This window comes from Lipophrys pholis (genome assembly GCF_963383615.2).
Source record: "Lipophrys pholis genome assembly, chromosome: 19".
Classification (NCBI taxonomy): Eukaryota; Metazoa; Chordata; class Actinopteri; order Blenniiformes; family Blenniidae; genus Lipophrys; species Lipophrys pholis.
Window position 1 is genome coordinate 5,847,320 of NC_137647.1, and position 25,277 is coordinate 5,872,596.

At 42.7% G+C, this 25,277-nt stretch overlaps 1 protein-coding gene across 1 annotated transcript in view; it reads left to right on the top strand.

Annotated features, from left to right (window-relative positions):
* grin2ba (glutamate receptor, ionotropic, N-methyl D-aspartate 2B-a) overlaps positions 1–25,277 on the top strand; it is a gene marked incomplete at both ends in the record, with an annotated part of 139,291 nt that overhangs the window by 20,919 nt on the left and 93,095 nt on the right. The window contains 1 exon segment of the mRNA XM_080487578.1: positions 8,114–8,740. Coding sequence (XP_080343704.1) covers positions 8,114–8,740 — 627 coding nt within the window.

The window sequence follows — 25,277 nt, forward strand, 5'->3', positions numbered from 1 at the left end:
TGATCGCGGCCCCTGCCGCTTACCTCCCGCCATAATTATTCCTTATATAACCAACATCTGTACGTCTAATTATCAGCAGCTGTAATTACACTAAATGTGATGTTTTCTGATTTTGAATCTGACGTTTTAGTGTCTTCCGCCCGAGCTGATCTATTAACTGTGAAAATAGACGGACATTCTGCTGCTAAATTTTGATCCGGAACTGAAGGAAACAACAGGGTTTTGAGTTTAGAACCTTAATTAGACTGTTTCTGTGCTCTTACCCACTCAGCACAGTGCCACAGGTTTGGGTTGTGTGCGTGTGTGTGTGTGTGTATGTGTGTGCGTGTGTGTGAGATCAGCCGCCCCCACGTCTCACCGCTGTGTGGTCAAAGAGGTTGTCCGGGTAACCTTTTCTTTCATCACCTGTCAGCAGTAGTTCTGGGTGAGGGCAAGGCGCCACCTGAGGGTTTTAGCCTCCAATCACACGGAGCTCGCTATGTGGCGCCGCACAAGTCCACAACGTTAGATTACAGTCGTCCAACACAGTCCCAGTCGTTGTCCTCGCAGAGCACTAAAAGCCCGAGATGAAGTCTCCCCTCCTCATTTGTTCGCTTCTCGTAATGAAATCACGTTCTAGCACTGATAGAGGAATTATACTCGTAAGTAGCCTTGAGCATATGCAACGGGCAATTTTTCAAACTCCTGTTACTTTTCCCCTTAATGCTGCTGCAGCTACTGACGTGTGAGCCCCTCGTGATGACATTCTTATTTCAATTAAAAGAAGAAATGAAGCCAGCACAACACGCTCGACTTGGCGCTTAAGATAATTCACATATAGCACAGACGTTTGAAGTCATCCAGAAAGATATAGAGAGATTGTCTCCTCCAAAGCCGTCTTCTGCTGTCTGCTTAAATATCAAGCCCGGCAATAAATGTGAAAAATTGCCAGTCGCCTTTGTCCTCCAGTTTTCATGCAAATAACGCCATCGACAAACCTGACACTTACCACATAATGAGAAGAGGGTGATGAGAGAGTGGGAGCACAAGAGAGAGAGATAAGTGGGAGAACTGAGAGGAAGGTTTGTTAAGAGACAAAATGATAAACGCATCAAAGAAGGGACTGCATAGAGGTAAAACTTTAGAAAAAAGAGAGGAGGGGGAACTTGGGGAACCTGTGTCCCCTTCTTCTTGGAAATAGAGACTCATAATGGAGTGAGTCCAGGAGCACCAGTGAACATGTGAGAGGAAAACCTGGATGGACTGCTTTGGTGAGGGGGCTGGTGAGTGGCTGCGTCAGAACATCATGTACAGACACAGGTCCAAACACATAATCACACGCACGCACTCATGCACGCACGCACGCACACGCACGCTCAAACACCACCTTCCACCTCCACAGCAGGCTGCACAGACAGTCTGCATGAATATTTATCCGAGCAGTTCATAATGAGTTTGCACATTAAGCAGACGATTCTTTCATATTCTCACGTATCATAGGTTTGGCAGTGAGTCCGGCTTCCAGCTGATTCCTGCTCCCATCAGTATGCGCGGCGGTGACCCGCGACGTGGCCCGGCCACATCCCCGGGGCGGCCGGGGTTTTGCCTCCTCAAAATGCTACCACCGTCTGAAAAATGTTTTTAATATCTCCGTGTGCCGTCTGCCATCGGATCAATTTCAAATCAGGGCCGCCCCGTCGCTAAAGATTAACGTTAAGGTTACTTTTTTTTTTTTTCTTTGCTGGCTTTCATTTGAACACAAAAAACATAAATGTCACATCTAAAAATGCATTAGGGAGAGCAAGCCACTGCCAACACTGTTCACAACCTTTCAAACCAAATTCATCAGTGACACACACACACACACACACACACACACACACACACACACACACACACACACACACACACACACACGCACACACACTCACAGTCATGCTGCCCACGAGCACACAAACCATTCTCGGCAGTAATGCCTCCTGTCCTGTGCAGATTTATTACTGCACGAGCAGAATATGTAGTGACTGGAACAGAGTGCTGCTCAGTCACATATATTAAACACCAAAACTCAACATTACGCCGCCTGTTTGTTCACCTGTAAAGATGAGGCGAGGTATTTTTATTGACTGGAGAGCCAATTTTCCTTTGCCATGCTTTGTGTGTTTGCCAGAGTGGTAAGTAAAAAAGTATTCGTACTCTGTTACTGTACCTAGACAGGATACATTATCATGTTTGCTTCTTACCTTGGAGAACAATTATCTGTACTTTCTTCTCTGTAAACTCTTCAAACTAGTTCAACACTTGTTGTAACCTCTGCGACAGGGATGTCAAACTCACTTTAGTTCAGGGACCGTATACAGGCTATTTACATTGGACTTCCTGTTCCATGATGTGCTTGGCCATGGCCCCGCCCTCAAATGACGCTACGAGTAAGAATCATCGTATATCGACGTGAATGTCTTTGAATTGCAACACATTGCAGCCTTCAGCATGCATTTACAAATTCTCCCTCACGGTACATGCTTTGAGGCCGTGTGCCGCTTCGCTTCCAGTCGGGTAGTTAACTGTTGGAACACATTTCTTTGTTCAGGTCTCAGTTCAACTTGAAGTTCCGTTGTTTTTTGTGGTTGTTTTTCCTAAAACTGCATGTTATATTAACATTCTGTGGCAAGGGCAAGAATAAGGGCTTCTTTCCTCATGTGCACTAAATTTTGCAATTCAAATTTTCTACGGATTAAATTCTTATATTTTTATCAACCAAGCGACAGACCAACCCTGTGTTATGTCCGTTTCTCAGCCTGGGGAATTATTAAAAATGGTTTGTTTTCATTGTATTCTCCACATTGTACAGACCACATGTTGAACACTCCTGCTTTTCAGAATTAAAGTGAAAGGCTCACGGCAGTTGAGTCCCCCCCAAAGCAGAAGTTAATAATTTACATCCATAACTGTGGCATGCCAAGAAGACTTCCTGTATCTATTCCAAAAATAAATCTTCCAAAATATAAGGTCTACATAAAATTCATATTGTTGAAGTCCAGCTAAGTTAATACCACTTTATTAATTCAGAAAATACAAAATGAATCGTGATCTCATGATTAAGTATTCATGCTGAAAATGCATGTGTGCATACATGTATATGCAATCATCACCCCACTTCCACCACCATCAAAAAACAAATCAGGATGTTGTGTATCAGTAAAGGTAAAAGTTACTTTTTTCATTTGTACTTGAGTAAACAATGAGTACCTTTCCATGTTGAGGTGTTTAGTTTTTTTCAGTGGCTCTGTGTAGTGATTTATAGCACAATGGCAAGAAAACAGACCGAAGGGAGCCAATTACAGAGCTGTATTACCTGCGTCATGCCTCATATCCTCTGCCCCGTCAACCTTCCGTTACAACAATATGAGCCATGTAAGTCTTGAAGTTCATTAATTACTATAACCCCTGTTATCGTCCATTTGGGCCAACTTAGTACCTGGTTGTGTTTGACTGTGGTGGGCGACTACCTGAAACACGGTGCTCTTACCTAATTGGCCAACGCTTCGTGGCATCTGTACAGCAACAGAGCATGAGGCAGTCTCAAACAGGCAGTGGGGACTGTAGCACAAACACTGATGCAGTCTCTTTAATGCTGTTTCATTACTGAGAATATCCTGCTTTTTATTGAAAATAGTCATATTCTGCGATATGAGGTGCAACTGGTCACCAGTGATCGGTCATTTCAGACGGTCCTTTACTTAAATACTTGTTTGATCTTTAAAAGAAATGTGATTATAAATTTCATAATGGGAAGTTCCCACAGGGTTTAAAGTGTTTTGTGTTCAGCCATCTGCCAAAAGTCAGAAGTCATTGTGTTTATTGTATTTGAAGAGTTTCTTAACAAGCTTTAATCAGATATAAAGCTTGTCATTGCCTTATTTAAAGATTACTATGGCAACAACACATCAGTGTAAAACTAACTAGTGTGATGATGGCCTCCAAAAAGGAATCTCATCTTTTCTTCTTTTTTTTTTTTTAAATTTTGAAGTGTGATGTTGCATCTCTACTACTTGGAAAGTCCGCTTTGACCATTCAGAAAATGGGAAGGGGTTCCTGTGCAAGAGAAATCTGGGAAATGCCTTTTTAAGGAGTTTTAAAATAAAACATGATGACAGAAAAAGAAGCGGACCATTAATTTTTTTCCATCAACATTTTTATTACTGAATTAGTTTTATTCTCTAGATTGACTAGCCTTGAGAAATTCCGAATGAATTGCGAAAACCATTAAAAATTATATCTTAAAATGTAAACAAGATTATGGCAGTCATTCACAATTTTTGATGCTCTGCGTTATCCTGCCAAATTTGTCCAAAAGGAGATAAAATCAGGTTTTCTCTTTCTGAGTTTCTCTTCTGCAAAGTCTCTTTCAATAAGCTTAAACTTCAGCAACAAACAAATGGGAAAAAAAACAAAACAAACAGGACTTTATCAATTAATAAATCAGAATATAAATAACATCACCATAATCAATCATAATTACAGGCTTTAAGATTAGTGGAAAGCACCCACAAACAAGTTACTTTGCAGACATAAATGAAAGATATTCATTTCCAGAAGAAACAAAGTTTGTTTTTAAAAGGTTCTCACTGAATGATTCCTGCCTTTTAAATTCACACACGTGATTCAACAGATGCAAATATACACTTTAGTGTTATTAAATATGCTCATTCATGCACACTCAGCAATATTTTCCGCTTGCAAAAAAAGGCTTGGCGAAAGCAAAAAAGGAAAAAAAAAAAAAGGGCACGTGGGTATCAGCACCTTGGGGGTCTTGAGCGGGTGGAGGCTATCTGCGCTCCACCCGTGTGTAACTGATATGGCTGCAGTGTGCACTGGTGTGGCTAATGGAGCAAATGGTGGGTGAGACGCGAGGGCTGGCTGACGGGGAAATGGGGTCATTTACAGTCATAACCTCGTTCGCGTAATCTACGGTTTAGTACGCGCCTTTTGTGTTTCTTTACGAGACATGCTTTGACTCACTGTGGGCCTTGCTAATGGTCTCATCTTTCTGAATGATCATTGGCGTTACACAGTGGGTTGGCGAGTATAATCTTTGTGTGTGTGTGTGTGTGTGTGTGTGTGTATGTGTGTGTGTGACTGCTACAGAGCATGTATGAAGATTGGAAGAGCAGCATCGATAGTTTATGGGGGTGCACAAGTAAGGAAGAGTATGTGTTTACTGTGCAGTCCTACAGTGGGTAGGACTGCATAGTAAACACACACTCTTCCGATACACTTTTTCATTTACATGATCAATGCTCACCACAAATTGGTGGTTTATCCAGCAATCGGCAGCCACATTATGGCCATTGGCAGGTAAAATATCTCTTTATTATAGCACCTCTTAGTAGGTGGGACATGTTGACAACATTTTCTGTGCAAGGTTAATGCGTTCGATTGCAAAACGATGGATTCGAGTAAGAATTCGAGCGAGTTTGATGGTCAGACAACTTCAGTCAGAGCAACTTGTAAAGCGCAATTCAAGTAGGATGTGTCCCAGTCTGCATTGGCCAAGTCAGTTTAACCTCAAGAAGTGGTTAGAGAAGCAGACATGTGATCTGAGGATTGCAGGTATCGATGAGGGTCCCTGAAGTTAACTAATACAGGAGGGAATAATTTCTCCATGAGTACACTAATGATGGGTAACGGCCATTTACCACTGAAGGGTGGCTTGTGTGATCCGATGTGACAGGGTGACTGTAGCTCAAATTGCAGAAGTGAATGCAGGATGTGATCGAAACGCGTCAGTTACATGATGTTAAATGCCAAAACTGACAACCAGCCTTCAGAAATGGACTATTGGCCTTGATGCGTCACTTCACTTTCACATTGGGGAGCACATGGCATCAGGATGCATTATGGGAACCCGGTCTGTAAATGAAGCATGATGCTTTGAGCAACGTGCTGCTGGGAAGTTTGTGTGGATGTCTCTCTGACATGTACCACCTACCTATGCAATGTTTTGGATTTCACAGATTTACTTGATGGCAGTGGCCTTATTCTGCACGATGATTCTTCAGGGTACATAACCAGTTTGATTACTCATTACTTAAAGTGTCTGCTGCTAACATCTTGCCAGGCATCCCAGTGCGCCTTCAGAAGACGGGTCAGGGCAGTTTTGCCAGCACAAGCATATTAGGCAGGTGGTCATAATGTAATGGCTGATCGCTGTATATCTCTGTGTCCATCAACCATGTCTCTATGTGTGCGCATGTAGGCCTATTTTAATTGTTGCCATGGAAACAGAGTGCTGCCAGAGAAGTCCAGATTCAAAGAGGGCATCTTTCTCTCTCTCTCTCTCTTTCTCTCTGTAACACTCCCTCCCTCCCGTCCTCTGTCGCTCCTTCTCTTCTATCCCTCTCTCTAATCTTCCCTCCTCTCTATTCCGTCTTTCTTGCATCTTTTTCTTTCCAAGGTCCTTCTTGGTTTGCACTTTCTGTTGCTGTCTGGCTGTTCTCTTCCCCGCTTTCTGTGCGCCTCCTCTCATCCCTCCCTTGTTCCTTTCCTCCCACCTCGTCGTCCTTCCTGAAGAGCGGTGCGCAATCGACTATTAACACAGGGACCTGCAATTAGAGCTGACGAACCTCCAGCAATTAGTTTTCCCTAAAGAAGTTGTTCTGTCATCTCCGCATACGTCCCTTTATCCCTCTTTCAATCTCCAGCTCACTTTTTTCCTCCGCTCTGTCATTTCCCGTCTTATTAGCTGTCAGCGTTCGCAGCGTGGATATTGTTTTAGTGTTTTTGTTCTTCTTTGTACCTTCCATCTGCCTCGTTAGCGGCAGTCATGTCTGAGATATACGCACAATACACCGCTCAGAACAAGTTTATGAGCAACTACACCCCCATCGCCCGGGGTATCTCTGCCCACAAAACCAGTGAACATCTCTTCCCTCCGACTGCACACCTACATCGACTATATGCTGATAAACTCAAGAGGACACATGCCCTCCCACTCGCTCAGATGTAAACATACAAAGAACACAAATATCTCTCTCCAAGAGCTCCTTTTTCATCTCTGCCTTTGTCTCCAGCTGTGTTGCTGCTGTCCTTATCTTGCTGCTGTCATCTCTTTCACTCCTTGACTGGATCTCATTTCCCTTCTTCTTTTGACTTTCTTTTTTTTCTTTTTCCATTTCTTTCCCCGGCTCACCTGGCCCTTTCTCCCCACTGCATCCTTATTAATGAAAAGCTCTATAAATAAGCACAAAGAGGGAGTGAGACAGCAAAAGAGAGAGATACGGTCAAGTAGAACGTGGGAGGGAGGAGGAAGGATGGATGGAGAGATGGACAGCAAAACGGCTGCCAGTGCTAAAGTAGGCCAACAGGGGAGTGAGGGCGGACGCCGAGTGTCATATCCAAGCCTTGCGAGTTGCTCCGAGCTCCTCCGCCGTCAATCACTTAATCAATTTCGGCGTCAGTCAGTTTGTGCATGTCTCGAGCTGGTGTGTCACTCATCTCTCTTTCTCGACAGTTTGCCAGTCAGCCCAAGTTGGCGAGAAGCCGTCTTTCCCTCCATCTGCCCTTTGTGTTGATTGCGTTTGCTTACTTTCCCTGCTTCTGTTGCTGCCTTCCTCGCTTGTCAAGAAACCAGCATCTCATCTGCAGGGACAGATTATATCCTCCATAATATATAGTGTAAAGCTGCTTCGAAACATTCTCCGTGAATTATTGATCTGTGTGAGATTATACCTAAACTGTATGCCATTGTAGTGAGTGTGTGTGTATGTGCGTATGTGTTTATATACTATTTATGTGTCAAGTGTGACCTCTTCTCTCATCCCTCTTCGGGTTTACAGCCTAGTTTTCCACAAGGTTTCCCCCTCCTCCTCCTCCTCTCGCCCTTCTGTGCTCCATTTCTGTTAACTGACATTGATATGCAGTGATTCGTATGATGCATGTAGCCTCTTGGCAATTCATTTTATTCAATCAATGTTGCATCGTAGTATGTTAACCTCTCTTCCCCTCTCTCCATCTCTCTCCTCTTTCCCCTTTTCCCTTTATTTTCTCTTTTTGTTGCATTATCAACCCTCTGCCCTTCTTCTCCTCTTCTATCTCCATCTGTTCCTCTCCTTCACCTCCCTCACCTCTTCAGGTATTACTCTCCCACTCCCACACCATGCCTGTCTGCGGATGCTGTGGCCTCTCCCCGCCTCGCGGTCATGCCGGGGCTCGTTCCTCCGCCCCACCGGTGGCCAAGGTGCAAGAACGAGTCCGAACTCTACATCCACCCTGCCTGGCCCTGCTCCTCCTGCTGCTCTGCCTTCTCCACCTGCCGCCAGCCTGCCACTCGCGGAGAGAGAAGGGTGGAGGTGGAGGCGGCGGTGGTGGCGGCGGCGGTGGTGGCGGCGGCGGCCACTACATTCCCATCCCCCAGCCCCCTCCGCACCACATGGCCCTGCCAAACATCCTGCGCGGCCTCAGCATCGCCGTCGTTCTGGTAGGCAACTCCAGCGAGGTGGCGCTGGCCGGGGCCCGCGAGAAGGAGGACTTCCTCCACATGGCGCCCAACGTGGAAGTGCTGACCATGAACGAGACCGATCCTAAAAGCATCATCAAGAGCATCTGTGACCTAATGACCGAGCACTGGCTGCAGGGCGTAGTGTTTGGAGACGACACCGACCAGGAGGCCATAGCACAGATCCTGGACTTCATTTCGGCCCAGACTCATATCCCCATCCTCGGAGTGCGCGGAGGCTCGTCCATGATTATGGCCGCCAAGGTAGGAATCTTTCACTCTGCAGCACAGGACATGTAAAAAAAAAAAGAAAAGGGAAAAAAAAAGACCTCAACATTTCTAGTCACTTTGTGAGGAAGTGCATGTGGGCGGCTTGAGTGCCAGAATATTAAGAGGGCCTCACCTTGAAAAACAGTGAATGGAAAGTGTTGGTCATCAGTGATGAATGTACAATCCTGCACTCACCCACAATCGCAGCGAAAGATACTTTGATTTGATTGTATCTCAGAAAGTAAACAAACAACCAATCAATGACAAACATTCATTTTCATTCATAATCTTGTAAAATACTAGATTCTACAACAGAGGTACACATTGACCTTCCATGCGTCCATCCATCCATCTTTACTCTGTTTTTGGAATGTGGGAGGAAACCGAAGTACCTGGAGAAAACAAACACACACACACCAATCACAAACCGGGGAAATTTTCACTGTGAGGCGAGAGCATTCACCACTACTCCACTGTATCACCTCGTTGCTGTCGTGTTGAAAAGAAATCCCTGAAACTTGAATCTGTCCTCGATTTCATGTCAGTTGGCTGCAGATCACTGTGACACTTGTTCTGCTGTGAAATCTTGTCATGAGTTGATTAAGTTGCCATACACTGGGTGCCTCTTGGTTTTTTTTGGCTGACCAATCAAACACAGATACATAACTGTAAACTACTGCAGTTATTTAGCTTTCTCATTTTGTTTTATTATTATAATATATATATATAAATATTTTTTACAAATGTGACACCCTTTCAAGATTCAGCTCGAGTCTTCTTCATAAATGATTGCTCCAAAAACAATACAACAAGCTGAGATGCAATCACAGTTGTTTGTAATCTTCAGACGGCCACCCCAAGGCTTTCCATGCAAATGAACCTCTAAATACTTGCACAGTCGAACATTAATTGAGTTAAATACAGATTTACTGCCAGCGTTGCTATTCGAGTGATAATTCCTTGAATCTGTATGCAAAGATGCAGCGTAAGCATTTTTGATGCGGTCCAATAATTAAATTGCATCAATAGTTGGGTAATAGCTTTACGTTTGTGTGTCAAAAATCAAAAACAAGATTTCAAATAAAACCTTTGAGGCAGTCCACAGCCTCGTTTTAACTTGTACTTTGGTGATTTCACTTATTTGATAGTAAACATAATCCAATTGGTTCTTGCTCTGTTCCTTCCAAAAAACAAAACGTTTGTGAATGCCCTTCAAATTGGTGTCCTCTTAACATGAACTCTGCAAACAAAACATCCAACAAATACTAAAGGTGTCTGAGCTTCTCTTGTAATCGTGCGACGGTACGAATTGTGTGCCGATAGACAGTCAGATAGATGGGCAGACTAAGCTGTGGTGTCAAACTTGAAAGACAAACTGCCAACAGAGCTGATGCCAGTGACAGGATCAGCTGGAGATTGCACCAACACAGAGAGCTAGATCTCTGCCTATTGACGAGGCCTTTCCTAATGGGATAAAGCAATCTGCTGCTGCTTTATCTGTGTCCGCCTGGGATCTCGGTTTGGACTCCATTCCACAAAAACCAGCTCATTCATTCAGTAGTTTGTGCATAAATCCTGCTCTACTGAATAATAACAAGTTATGAGATAATTAAAAAAAAAAAAAGATAAATAAAATCCACCTAAGACACTGACAGTCACTCTTGCCGACTTTTCTTTGAATTCTCAGTCTTATCTGCACCATCTACATCTCCACGTTGTTGTACTCCAGATTATCTGCTTGGTCTGGTGTCAACAGGTCGTTGTAGCAGCAGAGACGTGAGCCGCAGTGTCAGATGAAGGCCAGTGGCAGCCACTGAAGCCCTTCTCTCATTTCCCTCTTGTTACACACTTAAGGGAATTAATTGCTAGGAAAACTGCACTCACCCGTGCTCTAAGACTGCTACACAAAGCACGCAAGCACACACACATGCATGTCTTTAACCCCCAATCTCCGCTAACCACAGGTTCTAAAAACATATAAATCTTTTAAGGCACTCCGGCCATCCTCCTGCAGTATGGATGGCCGTGTTACATGTTAAAATTTATGCTCGTGTTTTATTGCATTGAAAGATGGAGGCACGTGGGTGGAGTAAAGAAGCAGTGGGGGATAGAGGAATGCATGGATCAGCGTGTGTTTGTGTGTACTCGCGGAGTATTACTCATTAAGCACATGTGCCCTAAGTGTACCAGGCTGTGGCGGGGGGGTGGGGGGGTTTGTGGCAAAGGTTTAAATGGATTTCCCCGGCCACAAGCCAGAGTGTGTCTCTCCTGAGAGCTTCCTCCTGGCTGCACCGAGGCCCAGGAGAGCGAGGACGGAGCTGCGCTAAGGCTCAGTCTCCAAACGGATTTGTGTCTGCCTAATGGGCTGAGACAATGGAGTGGTGAAAATACGATAGAGAGGGATCAGACGGGGGAAGAAACATGGGGTGGGGGGGGGGGGTGGGGGGTGAATTGAGATGGTGAAGAAGAGGCAGTCAGATTGGGTGGAAGAATTTGTACTTTGAGCAGGCGAGGAGGGGAATGGGACCCGGCACAGCTCGGGTTCAGACGCGGTTGCTCCTGGAGGTGTTGGACAGGTGAGGCTAGAAGAAGAGTTTGACTCCGTTTACACTGCAAGGAAAGAAAATAGAGGCTGAGCAAAAAAATGGCTCTGAAATTGAGTGGGGCTGTGTTAAGAGATATGAAGAAAAGAAAAGAAGAAGACAGTAAGGAGAGGAAACTTTTCTTCTGTATAGACTGCCAAGATGGAGAAAAATTTGGTTGTAAAAATTGGGCTGCAGTATTTATTTATTTATTTTCTTAGCAGGCACCTCGAGGAAATGGCCTGACAAAGACTGGGAAATAGGGATTGCAATATGAGGTGTTTATCTTCTGGCATCTTGCAATCTCTCTCTCACACACACACCACACACTCTTGCATGCGCACACACACTCAGACACGCACACACACGCACTGATGGCCAAATGCTGCTATTACAGCTGACAACACAACCCCTCCTTTTCATTACACATCCAAAGAGCGATGATAACAGAGAGCGACACAAAAGGCGGAGAATACAGCATTTTGACTCCTGGTGCGGGCTGAAGAGGAGAAGGATTTGGGCGACTGGTACAAGATAATTCCATAAAATGTGCCCGCTGGAGTGGACCGCTGTCGTGCTGTGTGAAGAGTCGAGTCGAATCACGATCAGAATAATGCTTCTCGGCTCACATACGCGAGTACATGGAGTGTTACTTGATGTTTGTGGTAATGAAACACAAAGCTAAGAACATTTTAATGTGCCGGTGGGAGATGTTGTACTGAAATTCAGTCCGCTATCACTACCTGAGACTCACATAAACAGAATATGCAGTGCATCTGTCTCTCAATCAGCTTTACAACTCTTTTACAACTTTTTTTTTGTTGGTCTTTCCTCTTGGGGATTGAGCAACACTGCAGCAGCAGCTCAGCAATAAAATACGGGACTAAAGCACAATTATTGCAGGTCTGCATACAGCTGAAGTGTAAATGAAATGTATGGGTGGAAATGTGGCTTCTGAGGGGGACGACAAATGATTTCCTAGGAGCAATTTCAAAAGTGGACTGCATAGAGTTATTTAAAATATGCTAGATGAAATCCCTTTTTATTTACTCTATTTAACCAGGTAAGCCATTCAGGAGAAACTGGTATTTGCAAGTTGACCTGGCTAAAGGCAATGCACTCTGAAGTAGACAAAGAGAGGCTTAATGAGAATACAAAATTAAGATTATCAACAAATTATGCATAAAAATACACATTCCTGAACGCCACACAAAATAAAACATACAAAATCTAGCAGCACAAAGTTAGTGGGTCAGGAAGTAATTAATCACATATATCAGCGAGACTGTCCCTTATGGAGAACTTGAATTCTGACTTAGAGATAAAATTGTCTCCTTTTAATGGTTTTTCTGGATTATCCCTGCTTGTGAGTGCAGGGAGATGAAATGACTACAAGAGTGTGTTTTGGGAATTTTCTACAAAATGATGAGCAGAGCAGACGTTATAGACTTTTATTTTTATATGAACCAGTAAATTTGTGTGTGATATGCTGTGAGAACGAAGAAGTGCTGTCTCGCCACATAACCAGATCCCGGTTCCACTTAGAGCTAAAATGAAAGAAAAATGTCACTCATAGCCTTTATTTTCAGTTAATCTTTTTAAAGTACCTTTTTAATGTGGGTCAGTTCACAAGTAGAGTCATGCTAAGAGCAGGACCTTTAAAGAAGAGGACAGAGTGCTAAATCCATTTACTTTGTGTTAATAATGTTGAAAAAATACGCCTGTGTTTTAGTTCACTATCAGCCATTCAGTAGCCTTTCACTATTGCTGAGTGTATAAAAGTTAGTCTTAAATGTCTTAGTGTGTTGTGTGTCAATAAACAATGGTAACTTCTGGTTCGAGCAACAAAAATATTAAATCCCTGTGGAGCAGGAAGTTAATTCATATTATCATTCATCCTTCTATCTTCTATGCTTATGCAGGGTGAATAACACCACTGACACACAACAGAGCTAACTCAGAGACAGACATACATACTCACACTGGTAAATGTTAATTGATGCCATCAGTTAAGCTCAGAAGCATATTTTTTGGTCGTGAGATTTTTTTTTGTTTCAATCATCCATGTAGGTATAGAGGAGGGGAACTTGGATTGTAATTAATGAAGAAAAAATGAGTAGATTTGCAAATGCCTGAATGTAAGAATGGGGGGAATAGATGAAGGTATGGATGGAGGAAGCCATGCGACTCCAGTATTAACAAGAAGTGAAGGAGAAGGCAGGGAACGAGGGGAAAGGGAAGAGATGGAGGAAGGCAAAAAGGGCAGTCGCATCTATATCAATGAAAAAGATCAGTGAGGGCGGGTTTGGGAGGTAAGTAAGAGAATGAGTGCACTGAGTGCACGGCCACATGGCGGGGAGGGCGGGGCGACGCACACTGCTCATTCGCGGCAGGTGTATTGCCATCCATCCAATGATGCCGATGATATACCAAAAAAAAACAAAAGATAGACGTTGCCTCCTCGCCCTGGAAATTGCAGCCTTGATGGGGACGAAGCGAAGAAGGGGAGGAAGATGGATGAAGCACAGCTGTACCAACATCTGTGAAAGATGGGAGAAGATAAAGGAAGATGAGTTGGAGAAGACAGAAGGACTCTTCCCCACAGTTTAAAGTGTGTGTGTGTGTGTGTGTGTGTGTGTGTGGTCTTTGGGCCTTTGTGTGCACATTCATGTTTTTGTGTGTGCAGTTACCTAGCCAGCATGGCTGTGTCGTTGCCAATCTTTCGTCAGTAGTGGTTTCCAGCACCACCCTGCGCGTTGCCGCTCGACAGCGTCTATTGGACCGCAGTAATCAGAATGATCTAAAGCTTTGGCTAATGCCCATATTATCAAGACATGGCGAGCTATTTTCCTCAGCTTGTCTAGAAGGTATGGCTTTGTAGTGTTACAAATAGCTGTAGTTGTCACTGATCACCCCAGGGCCACTGCACGATGCGAACAGTGAGCTAATCCATGAGTGGAGGCTGCTGCTGCTACTGCTGTAGATTAGGTGAGCGATAACATCCACTTGTGCATTGGAGTTTAATATAGGATCGTATGCAATTAATGGAAAAAAAAAAAAAAAGGGAAACCAGCCAACCCTGATGGCCTGAGGGAACGTGTAACATAATATGAATAATATTTACACACATGCAAACATACACAGGAGGACACACAGGCAGCCTCACGCCCACACACGTGTGTTTTTGTAAATGTACAGCGGGAAATATGTTACAAGGGTAATTAATTAATGTATGAATATTAAAGAGCAATCGGAAGAAACTCGAAACCGCATTTACAGTGAACTGCAGCGGCAGCACACACACACACACACACACACACACACACACACACACACACACACACACACACACACACACACACACACACACACACACACACACACACACACACACACAAAAGCATTTGTGTGTGTGCTCAGGCACTCCCACACAGGCAAACAAATCTGTTCCCGGACGTCACTTGTGTAACTGGCAGCTTTCTCCAGGAACAAAACAGCAGGATGTGATCAATTAACTTTTTCCCAAATAATTCAGGCTTTTCATCGTTTCAGACGTGGCCGTTTGCCAGTAGGTGTCCAAGTTCTTTGTAAGAAGTGAGAGAGCGATTTTGTGTCTGAACTTGACCGCGTGCGTGCGTGCGTGCGTGCGCGCGCGCATGAACTCATGTTTCTGTCATTGAGAGATGTGAAAAGTGAGACCGCACTCGTTTGATTTACCCTTGCGGGGTTATGTATATTTGTGCGTAAAGATGTGGCTTCATATCTAAAGTTTAACAGTTTAAGGTTAAGTTAAGACATTTACTTTCTGATCTACTAAAGGTTTACACGTGTGACACGTTTGTCACACGTGTAAACTAATCTACTATCGATCATGTTTGACAGACGCACAAATAATGCAATCAACTTAGTGAATATGGAGTAACGGGAGTGTTTGTCAGAAAATGCACAATACTAGGTATGTTTTGCAAATAGACTAATGTACAATGTGCAATGTGATATACTGCATCCGCTTGTGTTGTTCAATGTTGTGTGTGTTTTTACTGCGTTTGAAAGCACAGATGCTGCTGTTAATGAGGCAAGAAGCATTTCCTCAGCTGGCGCCCCATCACTTTTATTTTTGTACTTTATTACAAGATATTTTCTTTTGTTGTCACTTTGCAAATAATCCTCTCCCTTCATGTGTTTTTTTTCCTTAGGATTTATTTGCTGTAATGTTCAATATGTTTGATAACTGTCGTCACCAAAACGTGGCGTGTGTGTTAAGGGGAGTGGATTTTAGTAGATGGATTCCTCTTCCTTGAGGTACAGTTGCTGCGTTCTCTTGAGGATTTTTTAATCCAACTGGCTGAACACGAATGTGTCTGCGTTTATTTTCCCAATTAATGTCCCGACAATAGCACCTATTGTTGTAATCACACAAGTCCTGTACTCTCCTAATGTAACTTGGCAGCACAGCGTCCTCTCTAAAACATAGACGCAATTAAGAGCGTTTGCAAATGATAAGAGCTTTAAAAGTGAGTGTTCCTCTGCCTGACGTCTCTGTCGGTGTGAGACTTTGTTTTTACTTCCCTTCCCCGGTCCCCATCTGTTTCTCTCTCTCTCTCTCTGTTCCAGTCTCTCTTACGTCTCTCTAATTGTTTAGTTCATTCATAGATTTTGTTTTGTCCAGTAAAAAGCACAGTAAAGCCGTCGTAACAGGTTCCTGATCCACCCTTTTCATCTCTGATATGTTCTCTTGCTCTCTTTTTCTTGTATTTTTGAGGTTTTATCCCCAGGAGCCTCTCTGTTCGTTGTGTTACTGTCTCTCAGCCACGACCACTCTCTCTCAAATGGCATTTTTTTGATAAAAAAAAAAAGCATGACCTAGAAAGTTCTTTATTGGGAACTTTGCATATTATTGTTGAGATTGTCGCTAGACAAAAAATAGCAGTTCATTAAACGGGTATTAAAACATATTTGATAAACAATCACTGTTGAAAATTTTATTTGAACATTATTAACCCACTGGAATTCAGAGTTTTAAAATATAACGTTAACTTTCAATGTGTGGAAGTTAGTGTTTTTAAAAAAATTATATTTTAACAGACAAGAAATAAAACAAACAACAGAAAATACAATCATGGTAAGTCCTGGAATACAGATCAGGTGAAAGAAGAAAAAAAAGAGATCTAAAAATAACTTGTTTAGGCCGAGAAAAAGCAACTTGGCGCCACTTTACATCAAAGCACACTTTGCTTGTCGGTCTGCTGTGTTGTTTGGGAGATGATTTAGAACCGGCGCCCACAACTTACCAAACAGCTTCTCATTTCGTTGTGATCTTGAGCTTAAGGCATTTTTGGTGTCTGTTTACACAACAATGGTGCGCCGAGCCACTGACAGCGCACTTTTTTGAAGATGACTCCCAAGGTGGAACTCTTTGTGAATGCTCCATCACCGTGGAAACGGGCAACTTTTCTGAAACACTGCCACTGTGCTTGCGCACCACGGCCATAGTAGATAGTTTATCTGCACATGCTCAGTAGGTGGACAATAACAACGTTTGCCTCCAGAGTGTCATGACTCCCAGTTCTCATGGGACTTGGGAGTTTTATAGTTGAGCGTCACCAAAATAAGAATCCAAGAACTAGTATATGACTAGGCTGACTAGGAGTTGTTGTAAGATGTTATACGACATATGTAAGCCAAATCCTGTCAGCGCTGTTATAACACCAATATGAAGCTGTATTTCACTGGCAACCCAATCATTTTAACCACCTCCATGGTGCAGAGTCGGTGTGAATGTGATTAATGATTAATTGTTGTGAGCACGGGCAGTTTATGATCAGTGGCACACGTTGACCCGGCTCAATCACATCGTAAAAAAAAACCCCATTATTACAACCGCTTGGGGGAAGACATGCATTGTGATCTCTTGTGATTTGGACTCGGGTCGATTGTTAATGTGAAAATTGTCAAATGCCAATGTCAGTTTCTCTGGGGGAAAAAGGTGCAAGGGTTAAAAGCTAAATGTTCTTTTACCGACATGAGGAACGGCAAATGTCAAGAAGGTTTATCCAAAGATGCTTTGAGTCTGTAAGCACAGCTTGAGTTCTAATAGAGTAAATGTCCCACTGCTGCCGTCTCCTTACCTTCTCATTGTCCTGATTTAGAAAATGCGACGGCCCACTCTGTGTGTGTGGGAGTGTGTGTGTTTATCAGGGAAAAAAGTCAGAGAGGTAGCAAAAGTACTGTGTCTTATTTTCTAACCATGTTGGTCTCAATTTATTTAGATTGTGGCCATTTTTAAAATCTCTCCATCACCTTTTACTTTACATCCTACCTTCTGAGATCTGCCTTTTTTTTTTTTTTTCAAACTCTTTCACTTATGTTTTTTACTTTCCCACTGCAGTTGTGTTGTTTATGGCAAAAGAAAAATTCCCCACATAAACTACATGTAAATAACACAGTAATTGGATATTTTGTCCACCTGAAACTGCTGGTTGAAAAATAACCGCTATAGGGTTATTGTTGTTTAATTTTGAAACAGTGAAAAAGTGACTGACACAGATTGTTATAATGCAGCAGGAGTGGATTATTGTTTCATTTCATTTCCAAATTTATTTCGAGCTACACAACACAGGCATAAAAGCCAGAAAAAAATACAATAAAAGAAAGAGTGGGAAGAAGACAAGCTTATTAACTCCCACCCCTGTTCATAAACTTAAATAATAATTTAAATAAATAAATAAATAAATTGCTGGTTTTGACGTTTTGCAGAGAAAATCTGCAGAAGCTGCGTCTGATTTTAAACTTCACATTTGGAGAGTATTGGCCGAGTTTTAGTTTTGACTGTTTGACCCAACAGTTTATACAAAAACAATAAATAGATAAAAAGATGAAAACCAGTTAACTAAACAATTGAACTGGTTAACTCACAGTTATGAAATATACCTTTTACATTTTTTTCACAATAAAGCTAACTTCCTTTAGCAAATTGAACGACCAATCAATGAGCTAATGTCTGTAATTGAAATGTCATTTTTTTTAAATTATTTTTATGGTGCGATAGTAATGTTTGTATTACTTTTCAAAGTGTTGAAATGTTCTTAAACTCTTAGCTTTGTGTTTATTAAAAATACTTTAATAATGTGGCTTTAACAAACACAAATAGAGCTGGTTACTTGATAATGATCTTGATTTAATTCTAAATTAAGATTTTTTAATTGTATAGAAAATGTGTCCTTTTCAAATATGGTTTAAGCAGATGCAGTAATGAAATTAGCAGCCGTGAACATTTGGATTTGGAAAATATTCCTGTTTATTCTTGGCTTTTCTCTCTTTTGATAAATGGTGTTACTGGCCAAGATCTGAACGTCTTCTTTGTGATATCTTTCCCACCAAAGTCATGAGTGCCTCACTGAGTATCAGATTCATCCATCGTTCTTTTACCAAACCTGATATCCTTTTGTTCTCTACTTCTCCTGACTCTCTCTGTTCACTCTGCTTGGCCTCTTTTACTTAATTCACACCCTGTGTCTGTGCTCTGGGACCAGCCACACTTTTCCCTCCTTCCCAGCCCTCCACTCAGGTCTCCCTCCAGATGTGGCCTTACACCTTCCTCCTCCTCCTCCTCCTCCTCCTCCCTCCCTTCTTCTCCCTGTCACTCTCTTTTTTCGGACTCCCGCCCCCCATTCTTTACCTCTCTTCCCTCTGGACTGAATAAGTCCTCCTCATGCCTTCTCCTCCCTCCATTACCAGCACCAACAGATGATCTACAAGGAACTCCTCCCCCTCGTTCCTCGCCCTCTCCGACCTCCATCCTCCCCTATTATCCCCTGGCGGACCTCACACCGGCCCTTTGCTGGGACCCTTATTAGCCTTATCTTTGCCTGCCTCCACCCTGATTCATAGGTGGAGAGGGAATGAACCTCTATCTATTCATGTGCTGCGATGAGTCAGTGCTTTTCTACAAAGCGTATGCAGAGAGGAGAGGAGACGGATGGAGGACAAAACTAAGTTTCTACTTAATTGTTAGAGCGAGGGGATGAAAGGATCCGCTTCTCTTTAACCTTTAACACGGCCGATCCCCCCCCCCCCCACCCCCACCCCGTTCGACTGTTTACTTTCTGTGCACTTCTGAGCTCCTGCCACTCTTGTGCCTGTTGACGGGTGGCGAGATAGTCCTGTGAACAAACCGTGACAGATTCAGCCCCTGCAACACCCAGCGTGTTCCTGCGAGGACGCAGTTGAGCGCGATATCACTTCGTTTGCAACTCGCGATCGGCGCGTCAATCAAAGGTGACACGAGGAGTATTTCAACATCCATAAATCCCTGCTGCTTTCACTTGGCTTCATTAGTACATCCCCCTGTAAACAAACCGGTCTGTTGCCGAACAGTCTGGCAGCGTCGGATTTCATAGGTTTCGGTACAATTTTAGTTAAATCTACCAGCATGGGACCATAAAAGACATGCTGTTCCTTTAATAAACAAGACGTCTCTCTCTTTGGGTTATTTTTCAACAAATATTTCGTTAAGCGAAGATTCAGATAAAGGTCATGTGGCTTGATTTTTTTATTTTCTTATTTTTTTAGGGTAATTATACCCGGTTATCACAAGAATTCAGTCATAGCATATTGATTTTTAAATGCCATTGCACATTACATGAAGCACTTTTTTAATGTCAGCAATAAATATTCTGATTAGAAGACTCCCACCTTTACTTAATATGCCTTTTAACGAGTTATTCTTGGCTTATATTTCTGGGTCTGCTTAACCCTTTATTGGCCATCTGAATATATTTGTGGATTTTTTTTTTTCCTGTTTGTTAAAGACGAACGCCAGTAAATTGTTAACGGTCACAAAACGGATAAATGAATAGCTGCTTTGCGCAGTTATCAGTTTTGCAAAGCGTCTTTTAGCCTAAATTAGTGCAACTAATCTATGTTTGAACTCAAGAAAATACAAAAAACCATGCAAAGTATATACTTTGGTGTTTCAATGTGTATTGTTACACATTTTTGCAGTACCACATTGTATTTCAAGGCATTACATTAGCAATCCTTTACAGGAATTTAGAGAGAAATGAAAGCTGTTCAGCTTTATTTTAGCGAATTAATAAAATGCACCTGATCTCGATCTGTATTTCACTTTTCAGCAGATTTTAACATTGCAGTTTTCATATTAAAAAGGATAGACATTAACGAAGACTTGGGTCAACTGCCCAACAAATATTTGTGAGCATATAATACATCTGTGTCCGTTTTAGCAGCACCGACATGAAGGACCTGCTCACTGAGACATTGTCTCTTTATCCAGCGTCAGTTGGGTCTGCAGAGTGGAGAGCTTCAGTTTGAGATCGGAGGATCACTGAGTGTGAGTCACGTCAGTGCAGAAAAAATCCTCCACAAGTCTGTTTTCGAGGCAGTCTGATAAAAAAGCAAGAGACGGAAACATTTTGTTCAGCCTCATAGTTTGCAGGGTGAAAGAAATAACACTGGAAAAAAAATGGACCAAGTTAGCGAAGGGGCACTTTGAGATCTGTGAAACTTTACTTCCTCTTTTCATCTGTACATGTTTAATAACAGTTTAATGATTTAGAATAAGGTTAAAAGTAAATTTCATACAATGGGGCTACAATTTATGGTAAGAACTTCAATATTTCAGCTGTAAATAATCTACAAACTTGACCTGTTTTCCCATTAATCATTTTCAGTTGAAAGGATACAAACGACCGTTGTTGGGATCTGATCGTGTCACTACATGGGAACAAGTGGCAGATAAGATTTACTGTGGGACAATGAACAAAGCTGTGTGTAAAAAAAAAAAAAGATGCTCGTTTTTCAATCCTTTTGGTCACGCACTGCTGGTACTCAATGTTCTGCTTGAAGAAATAATCACAAATATAAATAAAATAAAAAAGTCCATTTCATACAGCGTGTGTCACAAAGCAACAAATACATTCGCATTAAATCAGTTTTATTAACCGTGTTAGTCATGCTGCATTGGTTTTGAATTAGGCTGAACTCTAATACAACATGTGTAGCTCATTTTCCTTTTTAATCACAGTTTGCTTGGATACGTTCATTTTCACAATGGTAATTTATAAAACAATAACAGAATATGAAGCTCCAGCTTTATGAGCTGTTCCTGCTGCACAATAAATAAAATATTATCACTCATTACATTTGCATTTGCAATCACTTTTATTCCAAGGAAATATACAATATTTCCTAGGCTTTATTGGGTGGATGATTTATTTTTCTTTTCTGTTGTCTTTCTTCAGTTTGTTTGTCTTTCTTGGACCTTTTCACCCGCTTGTTTTATGATGCCCTTGTTTTGTCTGCACCCGCACTCACCCACGGCCTCCTGTGTTACCTGGACCAAAAGCAAAAAGAGAGGGAGAAGCAGGAGGGATACGCAAGTCAGTGGCCAGAAAAGAAATCAGGGATGTGGAAGAAGACCACAATGTGCTCAGTCAATTACTCACCAGTGCTGAGCCAAGCTGGCCGTCATCAGCCACACGCCGCGACACACACGCGCTTAAACCTGCAGACGCACCCAGCGGCCTATACATCAGCTCAATATGTTCCGATGTGTTCCTGCTGACCCGCAGCACAAAAATTATTCAGCCCGGGCACCCTCTGCGCTGCGTACGGATAAAGTCTGCATGCTCATGCGCAAGTCAACCCAATTTTTCCCTTCATGTGAGTTCACAACCATCCAAACCACACACGCACACAGAATATCTTAAAACATGAAGGCAGCGACAAGCACTTTTGCTGGAACTGGCACGATTGCACTCGGCCCAGGTGACAGTCCAATCTATTTGGGTGTCACAGGCTGTTTCCGTCTGAGCCGGCCCTTGTTAGCGTGCCGGCGCTGCACCCTGACATGGATGCCAGGTGGGAAAAGAGGCCAGGCGCTCCACCATCGACACCCTGTTTGTGCGCCGCCTCATACAGGTGGGCTGAGAGAGAGCGCAGTGCAATGCAATCACTACAGTAAATAAACAGAAGTCCTTTCCTCGGATTTAAATCCGTTGATTCCCCTCCTTGTAATGAAGCCACAGGAGCAAACTCGCTTCCCCCACCGGTGCTTGTTTCTTCCTTTCGCTACCGTTTGTTGCAGAAGTGCACATAAGGCATTATTTGGAAATTGCACAGTTTGTCTATAGTTTGTATAATTACACATAAAAGTGCACCGTTTGACTCCCAAGAATATCATATTTGCTCACTTTTGAAAATCCCCCGCCTCGTATTTATAGATCTGTCTCCACAAAAGCATTCTTGGGGTTGAATTAAAAAAAAAAAAAAAAAAAAGGGCAAGAAACACAAAAAATATCTTTTCCCTCAACCCCATTCTGTCTGGCTGCATCCCTCCCTCACCCCATTTTCCATCTCGGCTGCTCTTTCTCTCCTCTTTTTCTCACGTCATGTGAGTTGAGGTGAGGCGAGCTCCTGTGATGAATGTAAATGTCGCCCCTCCCATCCCTTGTTCTCCTAAATTACAGCAAACACACCACCTCCTCTTTCTCCACTCCCTCTGTCTGTCTGCATTTACCCACAATCCCGCAGCGCGTCCTCGCACGTCGGCCGGCGAGCGATCTGCCCACCCTTCAGCATGCATACAAACACATCCAGAGATACAGTACACACAGACATGTGAGTCAGACGTGACTAACTGATAATGCACCCCCAGCATGTATATTCCTCGGTCTGCGGACGGCTCCGGGCTGCCAGCTCCTTTCTGAATATGCTTGGCTCATTATCCTCATCCTCACGTTCATCATCATCAGGCTTATTTCACTAAATTATATGCAAGATTTCCTGTTCAGCAGCACCTTTGGGCACTTATTTGTCTAAAATATAGTTGTCATAACATGCCAAAATTGTAGTTGATGATCCAAATGATGATCCCAACAAATTCAAAGTGTAAACAATCAACAAGTGTAAACAGACTATCTTCAATGGAAGTCACCCTGTTTTTCTGTTTATGAAAAGTGCTCTGACAATAACAATTGATTATTTGCAACAAAAAATAAGTGGCTGCAAAAAGAAACATGGTTCACTTTATACTCGGCGACGTCGTTAAAAATGTCTTAATTTTGAAATTGTATTGCTTTTGTTTTAGTATTGATCAAATTGAATATAGTTCTTTGCACTTACACAAAAAGCGAACATTTAAAATTTGAGATCAGAACGGGCTGCATTTGGCCCAAAATGTTCCATTCTTCAAGCTCAGACGTGGCAATATCATTGATGTTTACAGGAAAAATAATTACTCCTTTAAAACTTGAAATCTGACAAAATCCTGTGGATTTGTACTCTTATCTGTGGACGTAGATTTGCCGGCAAGCTTCTGTTTCCCTCCATTAAGGGATCAACCTAAAGCTGCCACGTGTCAACTTAAATTATTGCGCCGTGACACATGGTGACACAGACTGATACGAGTTGACAACTTCAGGAGTTACATCAGTGTGGCAGTGCTGGCTCGAGCAGGCGAGGCACATTGTGTTCTCTGCAGTGGGCACCGCACAATGCGGCTCGCAAGAGTTTGTCTGGTTATCTTAAGCCCCTTTTACACAGCCCGTTCAAGGCAGGAGCAGTTGTGTTGCTATTCTGCATGGATGCAGAATGGGAGTGCCACCTCTGAGATGGTCCGGGAGCAAATAATGGCACCAAATCGAGGTCTGTTGAAAAAGGAGAGTGGCGCGACTACACACTGGAACAAGGAGTCTCCACTCGACAGGCGTCGCTCTCACAGCCGCTCAATGAAAGCACATGTTCAGTGAGAATTTTTAGCTAATAAACCACTATTTTCAGTTCTTAAACCATACCCAAAACAAGGGACTTGTAAGCAAGACCTAAGAGTCTTCAGTCATATCAGAGACTGTCCTTTTTGAATTTATGGGCAAACATTTACTAATTTCAAACAAACCAATGCACCTAACTACCAAAGGTGGAGGCGGTCGTCTCTGTTGGTGGTTCATCAAAGTGTTCATGGACATTACATGGCCGCCATGCCATTGATGTGAATAGGTGTGAAGGTGTAAATCACCTTGAGACTGCTAAAGTGGTGAAAACACAACCTTTTACCCTTTATTTATTGTAAAGTTTTACAAATACCCATATCAATACAGTAAACATCAGGGATGTCAAACATAAGGCTCGTGGGCCAAAATCGGCAAGCAAGAGACTTCAATCCAGCCCGAAATACCACCAAGCAACTTGTGAAAATTTCAAAGAAAACACAAAATTCTTAGGAATAGCGAAAACAACAAAACACTTGAGGCCCAAGCTGAGATATCAGTGATGCTGGCATGAAAGCCAGCTACCTCATTGCTATCAAACCAGCCTGTCAGTGTAAGTTTGTAAAGACATGCATAATGCAACAGCTGTAGGAGAAGTCTTTTTGACGTTTCATTGTATTTTGCACCAGAAGATTTCTTTAAAATTCACTTTTTGTTGAGATATGTTGATCCTCGGTAGAAACTGTTTAGTTTTGTGAAAATATAGACATTTCCATCGCGTATACTTTGAGCCATGGCAAATGCAAACTTTAAAGTTTAAATGTAAAGGTCATCGCGCTATTTTACCGATCCAGCCCACTCAGGATGAAACTGGGTTGAATGTGTCCCCTAAACTACAATGTGTTTGACGCCCCTGATATACACATTTAATCAACACACCTCTAGAAAAGCGTTTCTAGAACCAGCTTTGAAACCCCTCTTTGCACTAGCCCTTGGTTGCATTGATTCAACATACTCAGCACATTCCTCTGAGATTTTGATTCGAATTGACACGACCACATCACACGGCTGCACGTCAGTGATACGAAGCTCCTGTTCCACAGCAAAGATGCTCTACTGGATGGCGTTCAAGTGACTGAAGGTCATTTGAGTTCACTGAGCTCATCCTATTAACGCAACTTGAGGTGACTTGAGAGTTTTGGCACGGTGTTGTATCTTGTT